The sequence below is a fragment of the Morone saxatilis genome, unplaced genomic scaffold, assembly GCF_004916995.1.
Source record: "Morone saxatilis isolate NCDOM2014 unplaced genomic scaffold, NCSU_SB_2.0 Contig12, whole genome shotgun sequence".
Lineage (NCBI taxonomy): Eukaryota > Metazoa > Chordata > Actinopteri > Moronidae > Morone > Morone saxatilis.
In genome coordinates, this window is record NW_023339674.1 from 5683100 (window position 1) to 5699770 (window position 16671).

General features: G+C 39.2%; 1 protein-coding gene across 1 annotated transcript in view; it reads left to right on the plus strand.

The window, feature by feature from the left end:
- dnai3 (dynein axonemal intermediate chain 3) overlaps positions 1 to 16671 on the plus strand; it is an 18652-nt gene that overhangs the window by 631 nt on the left and 1350 nt on the right. Inside the window, exons 3-21 of the mRNA XM_035654028.1 lie at positions 2875 to 3059; positions 3583 to 3687; positions 3997 to 4125; positions 4216 to 4415; positions 4781 to 4897; positions 5355 to 5551; positions 6119 to 6237; positions 6971 to 7060; positions 7325 to 7414; positions 8936 to 9055; positions 10266 to 10339; positions 11717 to 11870; positions 12225 to 12321; positions 14080 to 14210; positions 14342 to 14402; positions 14803 to 14933; positions 15173 to 15380; positions 15811 to 15902; positions 16240 to 16356. Of these exons, the coding sequence (XP_035509921.1) occupies positions 2875 to 3059; positions 3583 to 3687; positions 3997 to 4125; positions 4216 to 4415; positions 4781 to 4897; positions 5355 to 5551; positions 6119 to 6237; positions 6971 to 7060; positions 7325 to 7414; positions 8936 to 9055; positions 10266 to 10339; positions 11717 to 11870; positions 12225 to 12321; positions 14080 to 14210; positions 14342 to 14402; positions 14803 to 14933; positions 15173 to 15380; positions 15811 to 15902; positions 16240 to 16356 (2417 nt within the window). The remainder of the gene's footprint in view (positions 1 to 2874; positions 3060 to 3582; positions 3688 to 3996; positions 4126 to 4215; positions 4416 to 4780; positions 4898 to 5354; positions 5552 to 6118; positions 6238 to 6970; positions 7061 to 7324; positions 7415 to 8935; positions 9056 to 10265; positions 10340 to 11716; positions 11871 to 12224; positions 12322 to 14079; positions 14211 to 14341; positions 14403 to 14802; positions 14934 to 15172; positions 15381 to 15810; positions 15903 to 16239; positions 16357 to 16671) is intronic.

Below are 16671 nucleotides of genomic sequence, written 5' to 3' on the forward strand. Positions count from 1 at the left end.
TTTGAGTATTTAGAAAAGCGCTTTTCAAATAAAATGTAGGCTATTATTATTATTATTATTATTAATTTCCATTTGTATTTGACTCCCTTCATTTATTTGACAGGGCAGGGTCCTTTAAATGAAAGCTATAAACCATTTATTCCGATTTTCCCTGGATAATGTAGGACAACTGCATCAAGTGAACTGACTTACTTTGAAGCAGAGTCATAACAAGCGTGGCTGAAACTAATAATCAGCGATGTCTGTGAGGAGTTGGAGAAACGATATGCATTCTTCAGATGTGGTCTTGAGTCTACTGTTGCATAGCCTTTGGACATGCTCTCTAGTCAGCTGTGGGTCTCCATTGTCACGGTCTGGTTTGCTTTCAACACACCGGCCCTGAAAACATGCTTTTGGTCAAATGCAGGTCACCAACAATATATCTTTTTACTATAGATTATGTCATTGCCCCCTCTGGGAGTTAAAAGTGACAGTGTTATGAGGCCTCAGATTCAGCTTGGCTCTGTACATTTATTCATTAATTGTACCAATTTCCAGCTAATGTAGCAGAAGAAGTGTAGCCTAACCTTAACCTAACCTAACTGACCCTAAAACCAAGTCTTAAACCTAAAATTGAATGGTTAACCGTAACCAACTTTTTGTTAGACCCCATCTTGTGACAATGACGATATGGTGGCCCACTGACACAAATATAAAGCTCATAAACGGCCATTGTTCACGCTTACATTCTTTACGAGTATCAACAGAGATGAAAACAAACAACCATAATTACCATGTACTGTGGTGTAGTATAAATGTCTGACAGTATGCAGTTGAAAAATGAGTGCATTATGCAAGAGGAAAGAGGCCCGACAATTTAAAAATACCTCTTCATCGCAGCCTACAAATGCAATTTAATTGCATTCTTTAAGGTTATGGAACATTGCACATCACACTCTCTTTGACTCTCAAGCAAATATTTCCCATGAATACAAATGCCATAGTTGACACATAACTCTGTGAAATGAGGGGTGTGAGTTTCCACTACAATGATTTGGCGTGAGGCCTAAGTGGTGTGAGTGGGAAAGGTTGACACACCCAGCTGGGAAGTGGTTACTTAAGCTGTACTTTAGCATTCCCAGCGTCCCCTCAGCAACCTTGTGGAAAGACTTTGAAGAGAGAGACCGCAAGCAGGATGAAAACTATCATTATGCAGCGCCCTGTTTACTGTAGTGTGCCCTGGACTGAGCCTGGCCTTAGATATGAAGGATTCTTCATAGATTGTTTATCAAGAAAAACTTTGTAGTGGTAATGGTGCAGCACTGCGGTTTTATATAGAAACAATAGGTGTAACTGAGCAGCTTATGTCTTGAATTCATGCATTATTGATCTACCTCTCACATAACAGTATAGTAGAAAATACAGCAGCATTACCCCTACTAGCGTCTGGACCTTGCGTGTAGGCTATTCACAAGGATTGCATTGCAAGCTGTGATATTGTAGGGTGGTCCACCCTGCAGGGAGGGGCAGGTGAAGGATCAGAGGCGTTGTTGTGCGTTTGAACATAAAAGCAGGGGCAAGAATCTGTGTCAAAGTCTGCAGGCAATGGTGACTTTAAAGCCTGTCTATTGTGCGACTATCACTTGACAAGTGAGGTTCAGGTTCTTAGTTGTGGCATATCTACATTCCTACTCATCACACTTAAAATCACTGTTTCATCTATTTCTACAACTATTTCTGCGTTCTGTTCCTTATGTGCGTCAGTCCTGATCTCTGAGGTACATATAACTTTTTTTTATTCTCACTGTTCACTACCTGATCTGTAGACCAACTGTTGTTGCACTGTATTTTTCTAAGCCTCTTGGTTTTCCTTCTTTAGAATAAAACTGACAAAGATAGCAAAAAAACTCAGATTCTATACGCATGACATAATCAGAAATAAATCCTTTTTTTTTGTTTTGACGTCTCTATTTTGCCATCTCTAGCTGCAAAGCATTATTTTTATTTTCAGGAGGATATGTTTTAGACGCACAGATGATGACATCAATTTGTTTTGTACAGTCTGCGGGACAGACACAACACATAGACATGACAATTAAATACCTAGCTTATTATTATCATTGTCAACACTATATGCCATAAAATCTTCTGGCATCTGACAAAACACCTCGACTTGTGATTTCAGATTGACCCTAAAGTAGGAATGTAACGATACACTATTCGATACGATTCACCTTACTGGGATCATGATATGATTTTCTCACGATTAAAAAAAAAAAAAAAAGATTCCTTCACTTCTCAGACCAAAATCTACTAAACATATTTTACTGTTATACTTTCTTCTTTTGTTTTATCTATTTATTAGTATAAACTGCATAGAACATTGCATATTTCTTTGTAAAAGTGAAACTGATGTCGGAAACAGCCACTGACTCGCGTTACGTAGAGTATCAAACAAGCAAAGTAAAAAGTAGATAACGTACTCTGCTGTTTATAATGAGTATGACGATGAATTTTTATGAAGCCTTATACTCATATTGTATATAGTTGACTGGAGAGGAGGAAGAGAATATGAATAAACACTGTATCTGAGTAAATCTACCCCAACTTCCTTAACAATTTGTTGACATTGCTTCTATATGGGGGCTATTGTTATTAGAATATCTGTTATAATCTGTTTCTTAAGATTAGTGATCATAACTGGTGTCTTTAAAGGTCACCCAACTGACAAACAATTGATGCTGTTGTTGAGTCCTTTGCCCAAACACAAGTAAAATCTAATAAAAAACGATTTTCAATCGTGTGATTGAGGTTTAAATCCAGCTTGTTTTAATATATAATTTCTGCTGTCTCCCATCATTCTTCTCTGTATTGATTGTGAAGTCTCTCACCAAGGTCACCCTGAGGATATCTTCCCCATGGTCCTGACATCAGCCACCCAGGAGCTCTTTGGTTGCCTCGCTGATGAGGACATCACAGGGGAGAGTCCCTACAAGCTGTTGAAAAAAGACGACATCATACAGGACATTAAGACAAGAGCCGCAGTGTCCGATTTCAGCCCTGTGAAGCAGATTGTGCTGGTGAGGCTGATCCATTGTCATACAGATCACTCAGACAATACCCCCAAGACACTGTGATGATACACAGACCCCAAGTTAAGGGCTGTGGGAACAGACCGGTAACCAGTTTAGCCTAATTTCCCCTCTGTCTCTGATCTAGATTAAGTACATGGTAACCACCACTCTGCTTTATGCATTCATGCCCTTTCTACCACAGCACATTACTCTAATGAGACCAGAGAGCGCCCTACAGACTCATCTGTTCTAAGTGCTAAGTAATGTCAGCTTTCTTATTAGGGATACAGCCAAGACCTGGATGTGTGTGTGTGTGTGGTAGTATTTTTCTGCGTTTCTAAAACCCACAACATCAGTCTTCATGTTTGAAATCCACATCTCACTCAACCGTCTACTATCTCGACCAAATTACTGCTGTACCAAGTTTCCTTGTGGTTGCCAGAATCAATTCAAATAAACCACATTGATTATTTCTAATTAAACTCTGTCATGAAAACTGCTGAATGTTCCAAATTCCTTTATCTGACAGGACTATCCAGAGGACGAACTCTTGCTGGTGTATGACAGGGATTTCACCTATGAGCAGTGCTTCTACCTGGTTCTCACACCAGAAGCTAAGGACAGAATCCTCAGTGTACGTTTGGTTATGGTAACAAGGTTCACTTTTTCCTAAATTGCCTTTGTTCTTACTAATGCCGTATCCACTACTTGGTGTTTTGCTGCAGTAGGTTTCTAAACATATCATTATGACATTTCCCTAGTTGTGAGGATAAATGCCTTAGTCATTTAGCATGAACATTTAAGAAGGCCAATTGTTTTGAAATTTTGTAAATGTTTCTTTAATATTGGAGGTATGCACACTATTTTATCACTTATCTTCTACTTTAGTTTGTTTCCAGTTCTTTTTATACTGTATGTTCTTGTAATTGTCTGTGTTCTGCAGCCCCCTGAGCCTGAGACATCACAAGTGCTTGAGAAAGTAGTCAATAAAACCCCAGAACCAAAGGAATGGATATCTCTTGGCAGTGAGCTGGAAATAGATGAAGAATCTATCAAAGAGACCAGAGAAAAGGTACTGCAGTGTATGAAAAACACATTAAATATGCAATATCAAATCTCTTTCTCATTCTCCCTTTTCCCTCTGTCTCCTTTTTGTCATCAGTTGTGGTACAAGTTCTCCAGAGTGCGGAGGAAGTTCGGGGTACCAGTCTGTTTTTCAGACCGCAACACTGCAGATGCGAAGGATGGCTACCTAGAGTGTGCTTCCTATCAAGACAGCAGATTCAGCATCAAGCAGATGCAGAGGGACTGCGGGATACAGGCTGTTCCCAGACTGCAGAGCAGCAGTGCTCAGACACAGTGGTATGCCAGCAAATCAGTGCACATAAAATGAATTTGTTCTAGAGGGAGGAAAAAGCACTTACTGTTTCTGCCAATACCTGTCAGTCTGGGAAAATAATTTCAAATGTTTTAATGCATTACGAAGACAAGACGATTTTAACATTGAATGCAATATTAAATCCCTTTGTGAGAGTATTTTTCTTCATTGTTCATGTATTTATGCTTTATACTTAAGTGGTGCAGATTATGAAGTCATTTATTATAGATACATTCATTAAATAGCATTTACCATATACCATTTTTCTTTCTTTCTTCTTATTGTTTGAACAATACCCATACACACCCACACATGTATTATGTATAATTATGTTCTGCCCACTTTACAGGAAGTTTCAGAGGAATATCTTTACCCAGTACGTGCCAAGAGAGTTAAGTGATGAAGAAAAAGAGAACATCCTCCAGTTTGAGAGTCTGAAAAACTTTTGCAACTCAGTGACTCCCAGGTAAAATTATATATGCTAGTAATTCATGCTGTGTGTCTGTCTGCTTCCTAAGGGAGAATATTGTATAGGAAGACTGATAGTCAACCCAAACTCATACAGTACTGTATTTGCCTCAGGGTACTCGAACTCATGCATTATTACCACTGTAGTGTTAGAATATTCAGAGCTACTGTTACTTTGAGGGAACTGACAGACACCTTCACCTTCCCTGTGTACAACATTTTGTGTTGTTATACTTCACAGACCAGACTTTGGGTTTAAAACAAAAGCTTCAATGTTACATTGTAAGCTTACACTTTCTCACACCCCCAAATGTCCTTTGTGCCCAGGTAAGGGATAAGAGAACATCTGGAGTATAAGAGGACTACATCTGTGGAGAGATATAAAAGTGAAATATTATGCATGTCTTTATAAAAGTTTTGCCTAATTTAACCTAATTTTGTTTTATTTTTTGCAGAGTTTTGCAAGCCCTTCAGCAGGAAGAGATCATAAATGGGTTATTTGATGATTGGAAGGCTCTGGGGGCAGCAGCTGAAGATGGTGACTGGTCTGGGAAGGTCTCTGAAGGTTTGATGCTTTATCAGGCCTTCACAGACCAGAAGTACACTAAGGACAAGAAAATCAGCAGTATCAACTGGCACCCTACCATCTACGGTAAAGTGTAAAATCACACACAAGAAACAGATTTGAACAGATTTTCTCACAAAAAGCATTGACCAAAAGACTAACTCCCTCAAAGCTGTGAGGTCATCATGGACATCCATAATTTCCTGTCTGTTCTTTTGTGGAAAAAATGCATTATTTGGATCAGATTACTTTTGTTAGTGTATCAGAGCAAATGAGGTCAATATGGATACCATGGGTGGGTGCAGGTAGCATTTAGGAGATTATGGTTTTAAATGTCTAAAATAGCATTAGGTTGGAAAATGATGGACAATGTTAGCCGTAAATATAAGTTAAAAAAATGAATGACATTCATTCTCCCTGTGATCTCACTGACACTGACAAGAACCAGAATCTCAAATCCTCATCCATGATAAAAGCAAGCATTATTGTTCTTTACCACGGCTTCGTAATATTTCCCAGCTGTCATCACCAATAGAGTAGGCTTGAGTTGAGCCACCAATTTCTCAAACAGTAAGGTTAAAAAGACATATTTAACATTTATTTTCCTGATGCTGTAAGTTGATACATTGTACGATGTGTTTTTTGATGTGGCAGGTGTGTTAGCTGTGGCTTTGACAGAGCAAAAGGAGGAAAGGACGAAGGACTCCACAACGTTTGTCGTCACACCCTCTGTCATCCTGTTCTATAGCTTCTCCGACCCTTCTATTCCCCAGGTATGGAAAGTATATGACGGGACCCTCTGAGTAAATATGGAGAGTGTATAAGTTGAAAAGAGATTGAAAAAACAGAATTTCTCTATCTCCCTCACAGCTTACAAGCAAATTCTCTCCATTCTCACCTCGTTTCAGACACGCTTAGATCAGAAATGTCTGGAAGGATTTGGTTTGTGCTGTCATTCAAGACCATTATTTGCTTTCGGAAAATTTGAGAGGCTCTATTGATTTGACCCAGGCTCCCAATCAATAAGACTGAGCTGCTAAATTACTCAAAAGTAATATGAGTTCTGCTTGACGTATGCCTTCACTGGTGCATGTGTCATGCTTTGGTTTCACTGTCTCCTGGAGCAGTCATCAAAGTGGCAAAGGGTACTGTGTAGAGGAAAGCAGAGACATTATATAATGGAAATAAATATATTTATTTAGTGTGGGGAGTAAAGTGCTGTAGTTCATTCTTGCTTCTAATTTTAAAACTCCAGCAGATTTAAACATGATGCTGAAAAATGACTTCTCTGTACTGTAATACCATCCTGGGTCTTTTCTTCCCCATATGCCTGATGAAATGGAATCTACTGTATGCATACGGTTTTGTGGATTAAAAGCTGAACTTTTTATGGAGAGACTAGAATAAATAAATAGTCGGGATGGCAAGCACCCAATACATGGAAATGTCTACTTTGAAATACAATATTTCTGCCCTGTGTATGTGGGTTTTCTCTGTTGTTTGCAGTTGCTGCTGGAGTGCCCAGATGACATTTTTGCCTTTGAGTTCTGCCCCTCTGATCCAAATATTATCGTTGGCGGCTGCAAAAATGGCCAGGTGCTGACTTTGACTCTGCTCTGCATCTCTGGTTTGCTGCATCTGCTGCCTTTTCTGGCTTATAGTAGCTTTTGTCCCTTACTACTTTCATAACAATGGAAAATGAATAGAGATAAAGATCACTGATAGGATCAAATAGACCTTCAGCCATGTTAGTCATATCCTGTAAAGTTCCCATGTATTGTCTCTGTTCTTATTCTGCTTTTTACTGACATTTACTAAAATCTCCAACTGATCTCTGATTTCCTGTTGCTCTTGTCTCAGGTTGTGTTGTGGGACATTTCAGCTCACGTCACACACTTACAGGGAACACAGCCTGGTAGTAAAAAGGTCTCTGTCAGCACTGAGACATTTGTAAGTATCCATATCCTGTCTCTAATGTGCACAATGTTGATGCAATGATACATGGTGTTCTGTATCTGTGTTGGTGTATTGCATATGGTATCACTTACCGTAATTCTTTGGCTAGTGATGATGTAAGCCTGGTTTATTCAAGTATGAGCCCTCAGATAATCAAAGCATGCAGCATATTTGCTGTAAAAGACAGGCTGTACTCTTCAGTGGTGCTGTATGACAGAGTGAGATGATGATACGTTGACTCCTGAGTTCTCTCCTCATCCTCACTCTTTCATTAGATGGGAATGCAGTGGCCTAATGGTCTTTTTCAAGCGAGCCACAGCTGTCAAAACTAGTTCCACAAACATACTAATGCCAATCTCAAAGTAAGTTTATATCATTACATGACCCCTCTGCCAAACTAAAGCAGCCTAATAGGGCTCATACAAACACCCGAGCCAGACTGAAGTGATCTTACTGGATTAAAAAACTCTTGACTTAAGACCGAAACTTCAAAGATGGTTTCTTTTATGGCTCAACATCACAGTAAACTAATATTTTCATGGCATATCTTTCCTGTTTAAATGGTATTAAGTGCTGTAGAGTAATAAAGAAAAGGTGGGGGAGAGAGATACATGACAAAAACCAGGGCTCAGATTTAAAACCACAACATAGCAAGTACGTTTAAATCCCCCATATAGCCTGTTGAGACATCCAGACACCAAATATTAAACCCGTTCTGTCTCTTAAAGCCTGACCTCCACTGACATCTTCCACTCGACTGTTGTATTTAAATAGACACATATGCCTCCATCTTCCTGCCCCCAGTTGCTTTGTGTGTTTTTATTGCCTCTACAGTGGAACAGCTGTCACATCCCTGTCCTCTCTCACCCTTCATACCTCCCTCTATTCTCTTTATCCTTGTTTGCTCTTCATTCTCTAGAGTCAACAGCATCAGCTCTCCGTCCTCCACCATAGTGTGTCCCCACAGAGGATAACAACCAAGCAAATCAGATCACTGCCCCCTCTTGTGTTTGCAGTGTAAACAATGGCAGTTGTATCTGCTAAAAGGCTTTATTTCAATAATGAGTGCTGTGAAAGCTGCCCTACACCAGCACCTGTTGCTAGCTTGTCAGATGAACAAAGAATTAAAATCCTCCTGTATAGATTTGGGTTCTGCTCACACCATTTAAATCCAAGTGCACATGCTAAGCAGTATGAGTAGCGCTTTTAAACTACTCTAAAAAGCAGACAAAAGTAAAACGATGTTTGACGTGCTGCTGTGACAACCAGCACTGCAGAAGTTTGGATTTTGTTGAGCTGTTGTTGTACTTTTTCTCCAGGATTAATATATTTTCCGCTCCAGTCTTTGGAGTTTTGTGTTGCAATAAACATAGTTTGTTTTTACATGCTGTATTTGAATATATCGAGCTGGACCATTAGGATAGCTCTTCACCACTGTAAAAAGTCTTTGTATTTAGATTGAATTGTCAGAGCTGACTGTACATGCTGTGCCTTTTGTGTCTGACCTCCCACCAGGACCTCGATGACAACCAAGAGAATAAGACTCCTGTCGTGCGCTACTGTGCAGTGTCTGCCTTAGAGAGCAGGCACAAAGCCCCAATTACTGATGTCCAGTGGCTGCCACCAACGTTTGAGGTACACAGAGATGAAGGGCAGAGGGGTGGGAAGGGGTAACAACTGCAAATCTGACATGAAACACTGAACACTTTATAGAGTTATTTCTTGCCATTTTCCATCAGGGGAGCATTAGGTAAGTGCTGGAACGTTCCACAAGGTTAAACAGTATTTCATTTGGCCTCTCTTGATTAATAAAAAGGTGTTTTGTGTGACCACACAGCAGTGGTTTCAGCAAAACATTCTTTAGTGTTTTCTTGATCTCGAGCTGCTTTTATCATATCTAATGTAAACACTGTGGCATAGTTTCCAACATACCGGAGGCAACTAAAGTATATTTTAATCTTTTACATCTAAGTCTCAAATTGATAAAGAAACATTAAACACTTAACAGGTCAGGTCTCTTATTGCTTTAATGATTTCTATATCTAGGTTTGGAACATTAACAGACTTTTTATCTGATGGTTATAAATCACTTGAATGTCAACAAAACTAACAGCAGGTAAGGCAATATTGGACACGGAGTAATCAGGGCAGAGAAAGGGCTATAAAGGATAGAATGTAATACATTGAGGAACAAAAGTAATGGAAAAAGACGGCACTGCCACATAAAATTGCATATTTAGCATTGCCTCACAATTTTTTTTTATACTGACAGACTTTCCTGTTCCAAACACCTGCAGAAAATAATATATGTGGTCCTGTCTCGTCTGGTGGCCCAGCTTAAAATCCTTTATTTTAATCTTCCATACAATACATGTAAAAATGTATTGACCTGAAGTTTACTGCAGTGACACAATGGTGTTTGGGCTGTAACACAGCACACAAACAAGTGCAATAATAACTGTGAAAGGTAATGCCAGCAGTCATAAAAATATTTATACAGTAATAATGAACTTTGGTCTCACACAGATTAAATAAATGATTACAGGCCACAGATCCTAAGCTTGTTGTTTGGTGTTTTTAAAAGCTTCTTCATGAAACAATGAATACATTATCATTCTCGCTTCCCATTGGTGCCTTTCTCTCATGTCTTTATAGCCAACTATAATAAATCATGACAACCACTGGCACTCATCTGGATAAGTAAAATAAGGCAATCATCAAAGTGCCCCCGGGGGCACATTAAGCTCCAATATATCTTCAGGAACCTTGTTCACTACCATCAGCTCTGTACAATTCTAAGCCTGACAGACATTTGTTGATTTTGTGACTCTCTCTCTCTGATTAGGTGACCAGGACGGGCTTACCTGTGGAGAACAAGTATAACATTTCTGTTCAGATTGTCACCTGCTCCCCTGACTGGTAGGTCAATAATAAATGTTACATTTATGAAAATTCTGGCATCTTGTAGCCAATATAACCAAGTGGCATATGACAGATTTTGTCTTAACAAGTAGCCTGTTTCTGTATGATTAAAAAAAATATGGTTGGCAGCTACGGAACATTTCTTGCTATCTTTGATTTATTATTATTGCCGCCCTCACTGTTCCCTTGTCATTCTTTGGAATTCAGTATTATCAGTCATTGTTAGTTGTACTTGTGTACGGTGTTGGCACTGTAGATACCAGAATAAGCTGTTTTGCTGTCGTTGGTGTTTGTATATATGTGTCATACTAATTGGTGGTTTATGCCCTGCCAAAATCTGACCATTTTTAACCTGTAACCCTTTATGACCAACCATGTATAACACATTTGCAACTGCCAGTGTTATTTTTAATAGCAGTCAAATATGTTTGGAAATTGTGTTATCAGGGTTATTAAAACTGACACTGTTCCATGTGAGGGCAGTCATAGATGAAGTACTTTTATTTTTACTCTTTTGCTAGTGCTTATAGTCAAGTAAAACAGCAGTAGAAATACTGTTTTTCAAGTAAAAGTCATACTCATTCAGAATAATGTATATTATATTATTGCATTATAATAATTGATGCATTGATGTGTTTATCAGCTGGTAAAGGTGGGGCTAATTAAATCTTATCTATCACTGTGACACAACCAACATCTGCCACTGTACGGAGGTTCTCATTGGACAACGTAAACAAAAACTAGACTGACTTGTCCTCGCCCTGCTGAACATACTGTAACAGTTAGATATTTAAGAGCTTTGGTCAGTCAGTGTCTTCTGTTGCCAGATTACAGGTCCCACTAGACTGTGTTTTTCTGTGGTTTACTAGTTATATCATCATTGTTTGTATCCCACACAAACATGTTTGTGAATTCCTGTCACATATTCTGAAGGCCCTAAATGTGAACGTACATAGCAAGGCATGGCAGAGTTGTTGATATAGTGTACTGATTTATTTCAGCATTCAACAGTTCCAGTGTTTTCTATGTTTGAACAGTGAAATAGTAATTGTGGTGTGTTTAGTAACCTTTCAGCTAATATACCAGCTGTTGTCAAAGCAGTCTGTTTTTCTTGTAGCTTTGCTTGTTATGTATTTGGAGGTCTGGGTTATGTACAGTACTGTGGATTGGTGGTGAACGGGTCGAAGGGGGTGCCAAAGTACTGCTCACTGTCAGCAGTTATTGGCAGTACCATATTTGGAGAAAATTCAGTTTCCCCTGAGTCTGTATCAGTCAATATTCATGGTTTAAATATGAACAAAGGTATTCAAGTTTTGTTTTGTTTTTTCAGGTTGATAGTAATTTTTCATTCCACTGTTTGTCTCTCCTCTAAAGCACTATAATGTTCTGGGATTTGCGCATGCAAAGGTTATTCAGCCACTCAGCAACCGACAGAAAGCAGAGTGTGGATCAGAAGACCCAGATGACACCTTACAGTGTCCCTGACACTTTCAAATATCTGGACCGGACTTGGAAACCTCTTTTCAGGGTACTGCAGGGCTTGAGGGTGCAATACACATAATCACAAAAAAAATTTTTGGAATTCAGTTTAGATTATTTCTAATTTACACAATTAAATTCAATTAAGTATTGAAAATTAACACAATCAGAAGGATTTTGGAGAGCAGAATAAACCACAATGTCAATGTAATATTATGTCCAACTTAAATTTAAAAGCTCTGTCTATGTGTGTATTTATGATGTATTTCTGTGTATTCAAAAGGAATACTATGTATATAATGCTTTTTAGTGTGCAGTTGCTTGAGCATAGTCTGTGATTTTGTTTAAAAAACAACCAGTTCTTCAAATGTCTAAAACTGTCTTCTCTTCTGTCATGTGTCAGGTTTCCCTGCCAAAGATCGATACCAGTGGAGAATACGCTCCTTTGAAGTTCAGCCTGGAACACTACACCTGTAATGGTAATACAGGTAGGACCACAGGTGAGGGAGTTTGAAGTTTGAATATTTTTTTTAAAAGGGACAATGCACATTAATTAAGATTTACCCTTGAGGCTGCCTCAGTTTGTTGCACTAGATTGTCTGAAAGAGAAATTTTTTTGGTCACACTGTAACCGGGGTAAAGAATGAGATAAAGTAAAATTCAAATTGCAAGTTCAAAATGTAAAACACAAATTGGCTTTGGAGTAGTCCTGGTCTCGTTCCGTTTTCTTCTTCAGAACATTGCAGGTGAGAGGAAAGCTTGCTTTGTGAAGGTGAACAATTTATGAAGTATTTGGATTTGGAGCCTTTTTGTGAGGAAACCAAATAATAAACATTTCAAACATATCTATTCCATGTCTGATAGTTCTCAAATATGTGTGCAAGACTGCGAGTCTATTTTGGGGGGAGGTATGGGATTCTTTAATTCTGCTTTGGATGGTTGAGCACAGTGATCAGTGGGGCAGGGTTCACTCAGCTCTCAGGTACTCTCCTTCTCCATCCGTCTCCCTCTTCTCTCCTCCAGTTTCATAGCACTTTATTAAGTGATACTTCCAAACAAGGCCCTCATAGTTGCAGAGAATTAGCCTTGCTGACTGTCAGCTCTTTGCAATATGCTGCCTGGGCTTCGAGGGCCAGAAGACAATCGTGTGTGTCCTGGCTGGTCAAGAAGAGACCTGTCTTTGTCTGGCTGAAGGTCTGCCTCCATAAACACAGCTTTGGTGGCTGGCGGTTATAGAATTAATATGTTCACTAACTGAGGCAATAAATCTGCTGCTTTTTTTCCCCCCATCAGCCCTCAGGCAGTCTGTTATTAAGGTTTTAAATGAATCCCTGTGTGATTAATACTTTGGTGCTACTTAAGATGTTTGGCTGATATTAATTGAGTCTATGCTGTCTCTGAGATATATATTCAACATTTTGTTCTGTGCCTTTTTATAGTTTCTGATGCTGTAGTCACTGTAGAAAAGCTCCACTCTGCCCTGCAACAGCACCACATAATTTTCCACACCAAGTTTTTGGAACCCCTTGTAGGGCTTAAGCAATAGTTGAGCAGCAGTGCAGTGTGGTAAAAGTGAAACACTGTCTACATCTGTAGCTGTGCTGTATCATCTGTCTCATATCTTTACACACATCTTAACTGGGGGAAAGTGGATTTAGTAGATGTGTGATTGGGTAATCTGATCTGACCTTCAGAAGCTAATCTAGCAGAGTGAGGCTGAGGCTTGATTGGGAGCGGCCCGCTGATAAGGGGGTGTGAAGGGATAGTCCTGTTCTGTCCCTGACAGACAGTTGGGCTTTTGTGATGGGAAAGGCCTCTTCCATCACAACCAGTCTTGCCTATCTCAACCGTCTCACCCTTCTCCCTTACTGTCCCCCCTTTTCACCACAATCCTCACTCCCACCTCCACCTCCTTTCTTTCCCTCTCCCCTCATATCCCCTTTTACCAACCCATTCACCTCAGTTGTACCCCTCCCCACCTTCCTCTCTTTTGTCCTTCTGCTGTCTTGTTCATGGTCAGATTACAGAGCAGGCTGCACCAATGCCACTGTTCACTCTCTTTTATTGTAGTCTCCATTTTAGATAAATAATAGATCTTTCTTTCCTGATAAGTCAGTAGTGTTTTCAAATTATTGCCCATTGTTCTTCACTTACTGTTGTGTTTTCCTTTGGTTTAAAATGCACTGCAAATAGCTGAATCTATAACCACTGCTAACTTTGTGCCCTTCTCCAAACACTCTCTTTATTTCCCCTTACAGAAGAAGATAATGAAAATGATGAAGATGATAGCTCAGAGGTTATCCTAGACTACAGCCAGCTCAGAGTGCCTTCAGCTAAAACAGCTACAACTCTAGAGGATGTCAATACCAAGCTCTATATTGGAACAGAGGTAAAGATTCCTACCAATAACATCAAGCAGTATTTTACTTGAATGCATGAGCTTCATGTGACCACTAAACTGCCCTAAGGAAATCATTCTTCACTATGAGCCTTTGTCTTTGTTCCATTATTAATATCCAGGATGGGGAAATTGTTCACATTGACTGGAAACTGGAAAAGGATGACTCTGGACGTCTGCAAAGTGAGTATTCTGCCTTGCCATTATTAAAGTAAGTTTAAAGGGACATAAACCCATTAACTGCAAATCATGGATTCTTGACTATTTGGACCAATGTCCAAAGCAGACTAGTATGCAGTTTCATGTCTTGAGATAAAATAAGCCTTTGACAGTTATAGGTTTAAATACAACAACAATTATATCAAAATTATTTGAATCATTTTAATTACTACTATCACTGTAAGTCTCCTCTTTGGTTTGGCAGCCATCCTGATGTAATCACATTTATAAATTAGTTGATACCTTTACAGGGAAACAGAGGGTTAATTGTTCGTTGTATTGCATTGCCCTAGTTGCTCAGTGGAAGCAAATTACTGTCAAAAATAATATTGCACCTTCTCTTCCTGTCTCTCCTGTCTCCCAGGTGCCAAGCCCCTTGACTGTTTTAACGTCCATCACTGGTTGGTGAATACGGTACAGCGGTCGCCCTTCTACAAAGACATTATTCTGACAACGGGAGGCTGGAACTTCGCCATCTGGAAGGAGGGAGTCATGGTAACACCACCCGTCACCTCAAGTACAATAGCAAAAAGTATTGCTACCAGTTAAAAATCATACCCACTTGTTTGACTGAATTAGAATAAAATTTATGATCATGACGCAAATGATCAAAGTTATCCTAGACTTTTAATATAATCAGTCCTCTGATCTTTATCCAACAGACCAGATTTATTCATTATATATTATTTTATCATATTTTATATCCACTGACTCTATTTGACTACGACTTTCAGGATGGCCCCATCATCCTGTCACCAAGCTCTGAGCAGGTGTGCACCTCGGGATGCTGGTCCCTGTCCCGACCAGCTGTTTTCTTCATTGGGAAAGACGATGGGAGCATTGAGGTGTGGAACCTGCTGGAAAAGACCAGTGAACCTGCGCAGGTCCACGCACACATCACAAATTCCAAGATAACCTGCATCAAACCCTGGACCGCCTCCTGTGAGTTCTTGGCCTCTTACTAAAACACAGTAGTGAGCATATGTGTGGCTCCATTGAGAAGGCATTACTTGTTGACTTACTATGTTTTGTTTCCAACATTTGTGTCTCACACACTATTAATGTGTTTGCCTAAATGACAATAAATGGAGGTATGCCTATGATCAGAAACTTGCTACAAACACACAATATATATCAATCAAGTAATCACACTTTATTTATATAGCACCTATAAGGTTAATGCCATTCAAAGTCTTGACTGATGCTTGACTTGATTGATAATGAGAAATGACAACTGTAAAACAGTTTGAGACTAATGCACACAAGAAATGAAAATGTAATAATGAAAATAAATAGTGGCCATAAAACATTCTAATATACTCTCTTGCTGCTGTTAATGTCTGTTTTACTTTACTACTTTTTTTATGTACAGCCAAGCAGCACTTCCTGACTGTGACTGATGACGTAGGAATGGTCCGTGTATTAGAAATCCCAAAGGTACTCTACGTTCCCACCAGGAATGAGGTAAGACAGTCTAACCACCTCTTATGTACTCACTTTAAAGAATATTATTGTTATCTGTTAACTTATTATTATGTAAAAAGAAATAATAATGTACTCGGTGAAGGTTGCAAACAAAATCCAGCACTGCAGCACATTTACTGCATTAATATTAAGCCAGTCCACATATACGAAATTCTAATTATAGGCATGCTGGTTCCATGATCATCAAAACTCTAGTGTTGTCAGAGAAATTAAGATTATGGGTTATTGTGACATAGTCACAAGTTTATTTAATGGCTGCCTGACCACTATACATCATTCATTATAACCGCCATCTTTCTCCTTTGTCTGTATGCAGAGTTTGAGTGTGAAGAAATACTTTGAGCTGGAGGAAGAAAGCTTGAATGATTTTTTGAAGAGGAAAGAACTGTGGGCACAACAGAAGAGGGAAGCTGAGGAGCTCAAGAGGAAAACGGTGAGCTGAGGATTCTGACAGTAGAATAAATTAACAGGATTTGAGCGGACATTTTGTTTTAAGTAATCCCCTCTGAGTAAGGTTTCAAGAGTCTTAATAGTCAATCATCGATCAACCTGGGATCACTATAAATTACAGTCAATAAAAACGGCCAACCCTGTTTCTTCCCTTTTTGCTCCAACTTCTAAAAAATGTGATAAAAGTTAAAATATTCCATTCTTCCTTTTGTTGGTGACCCCCTAAAACCCACTGCAGGGCATCTGGTAGTCCCTGGACTAGGGCTGGGCGATATGGACCAAAAGTCATATCCCGATA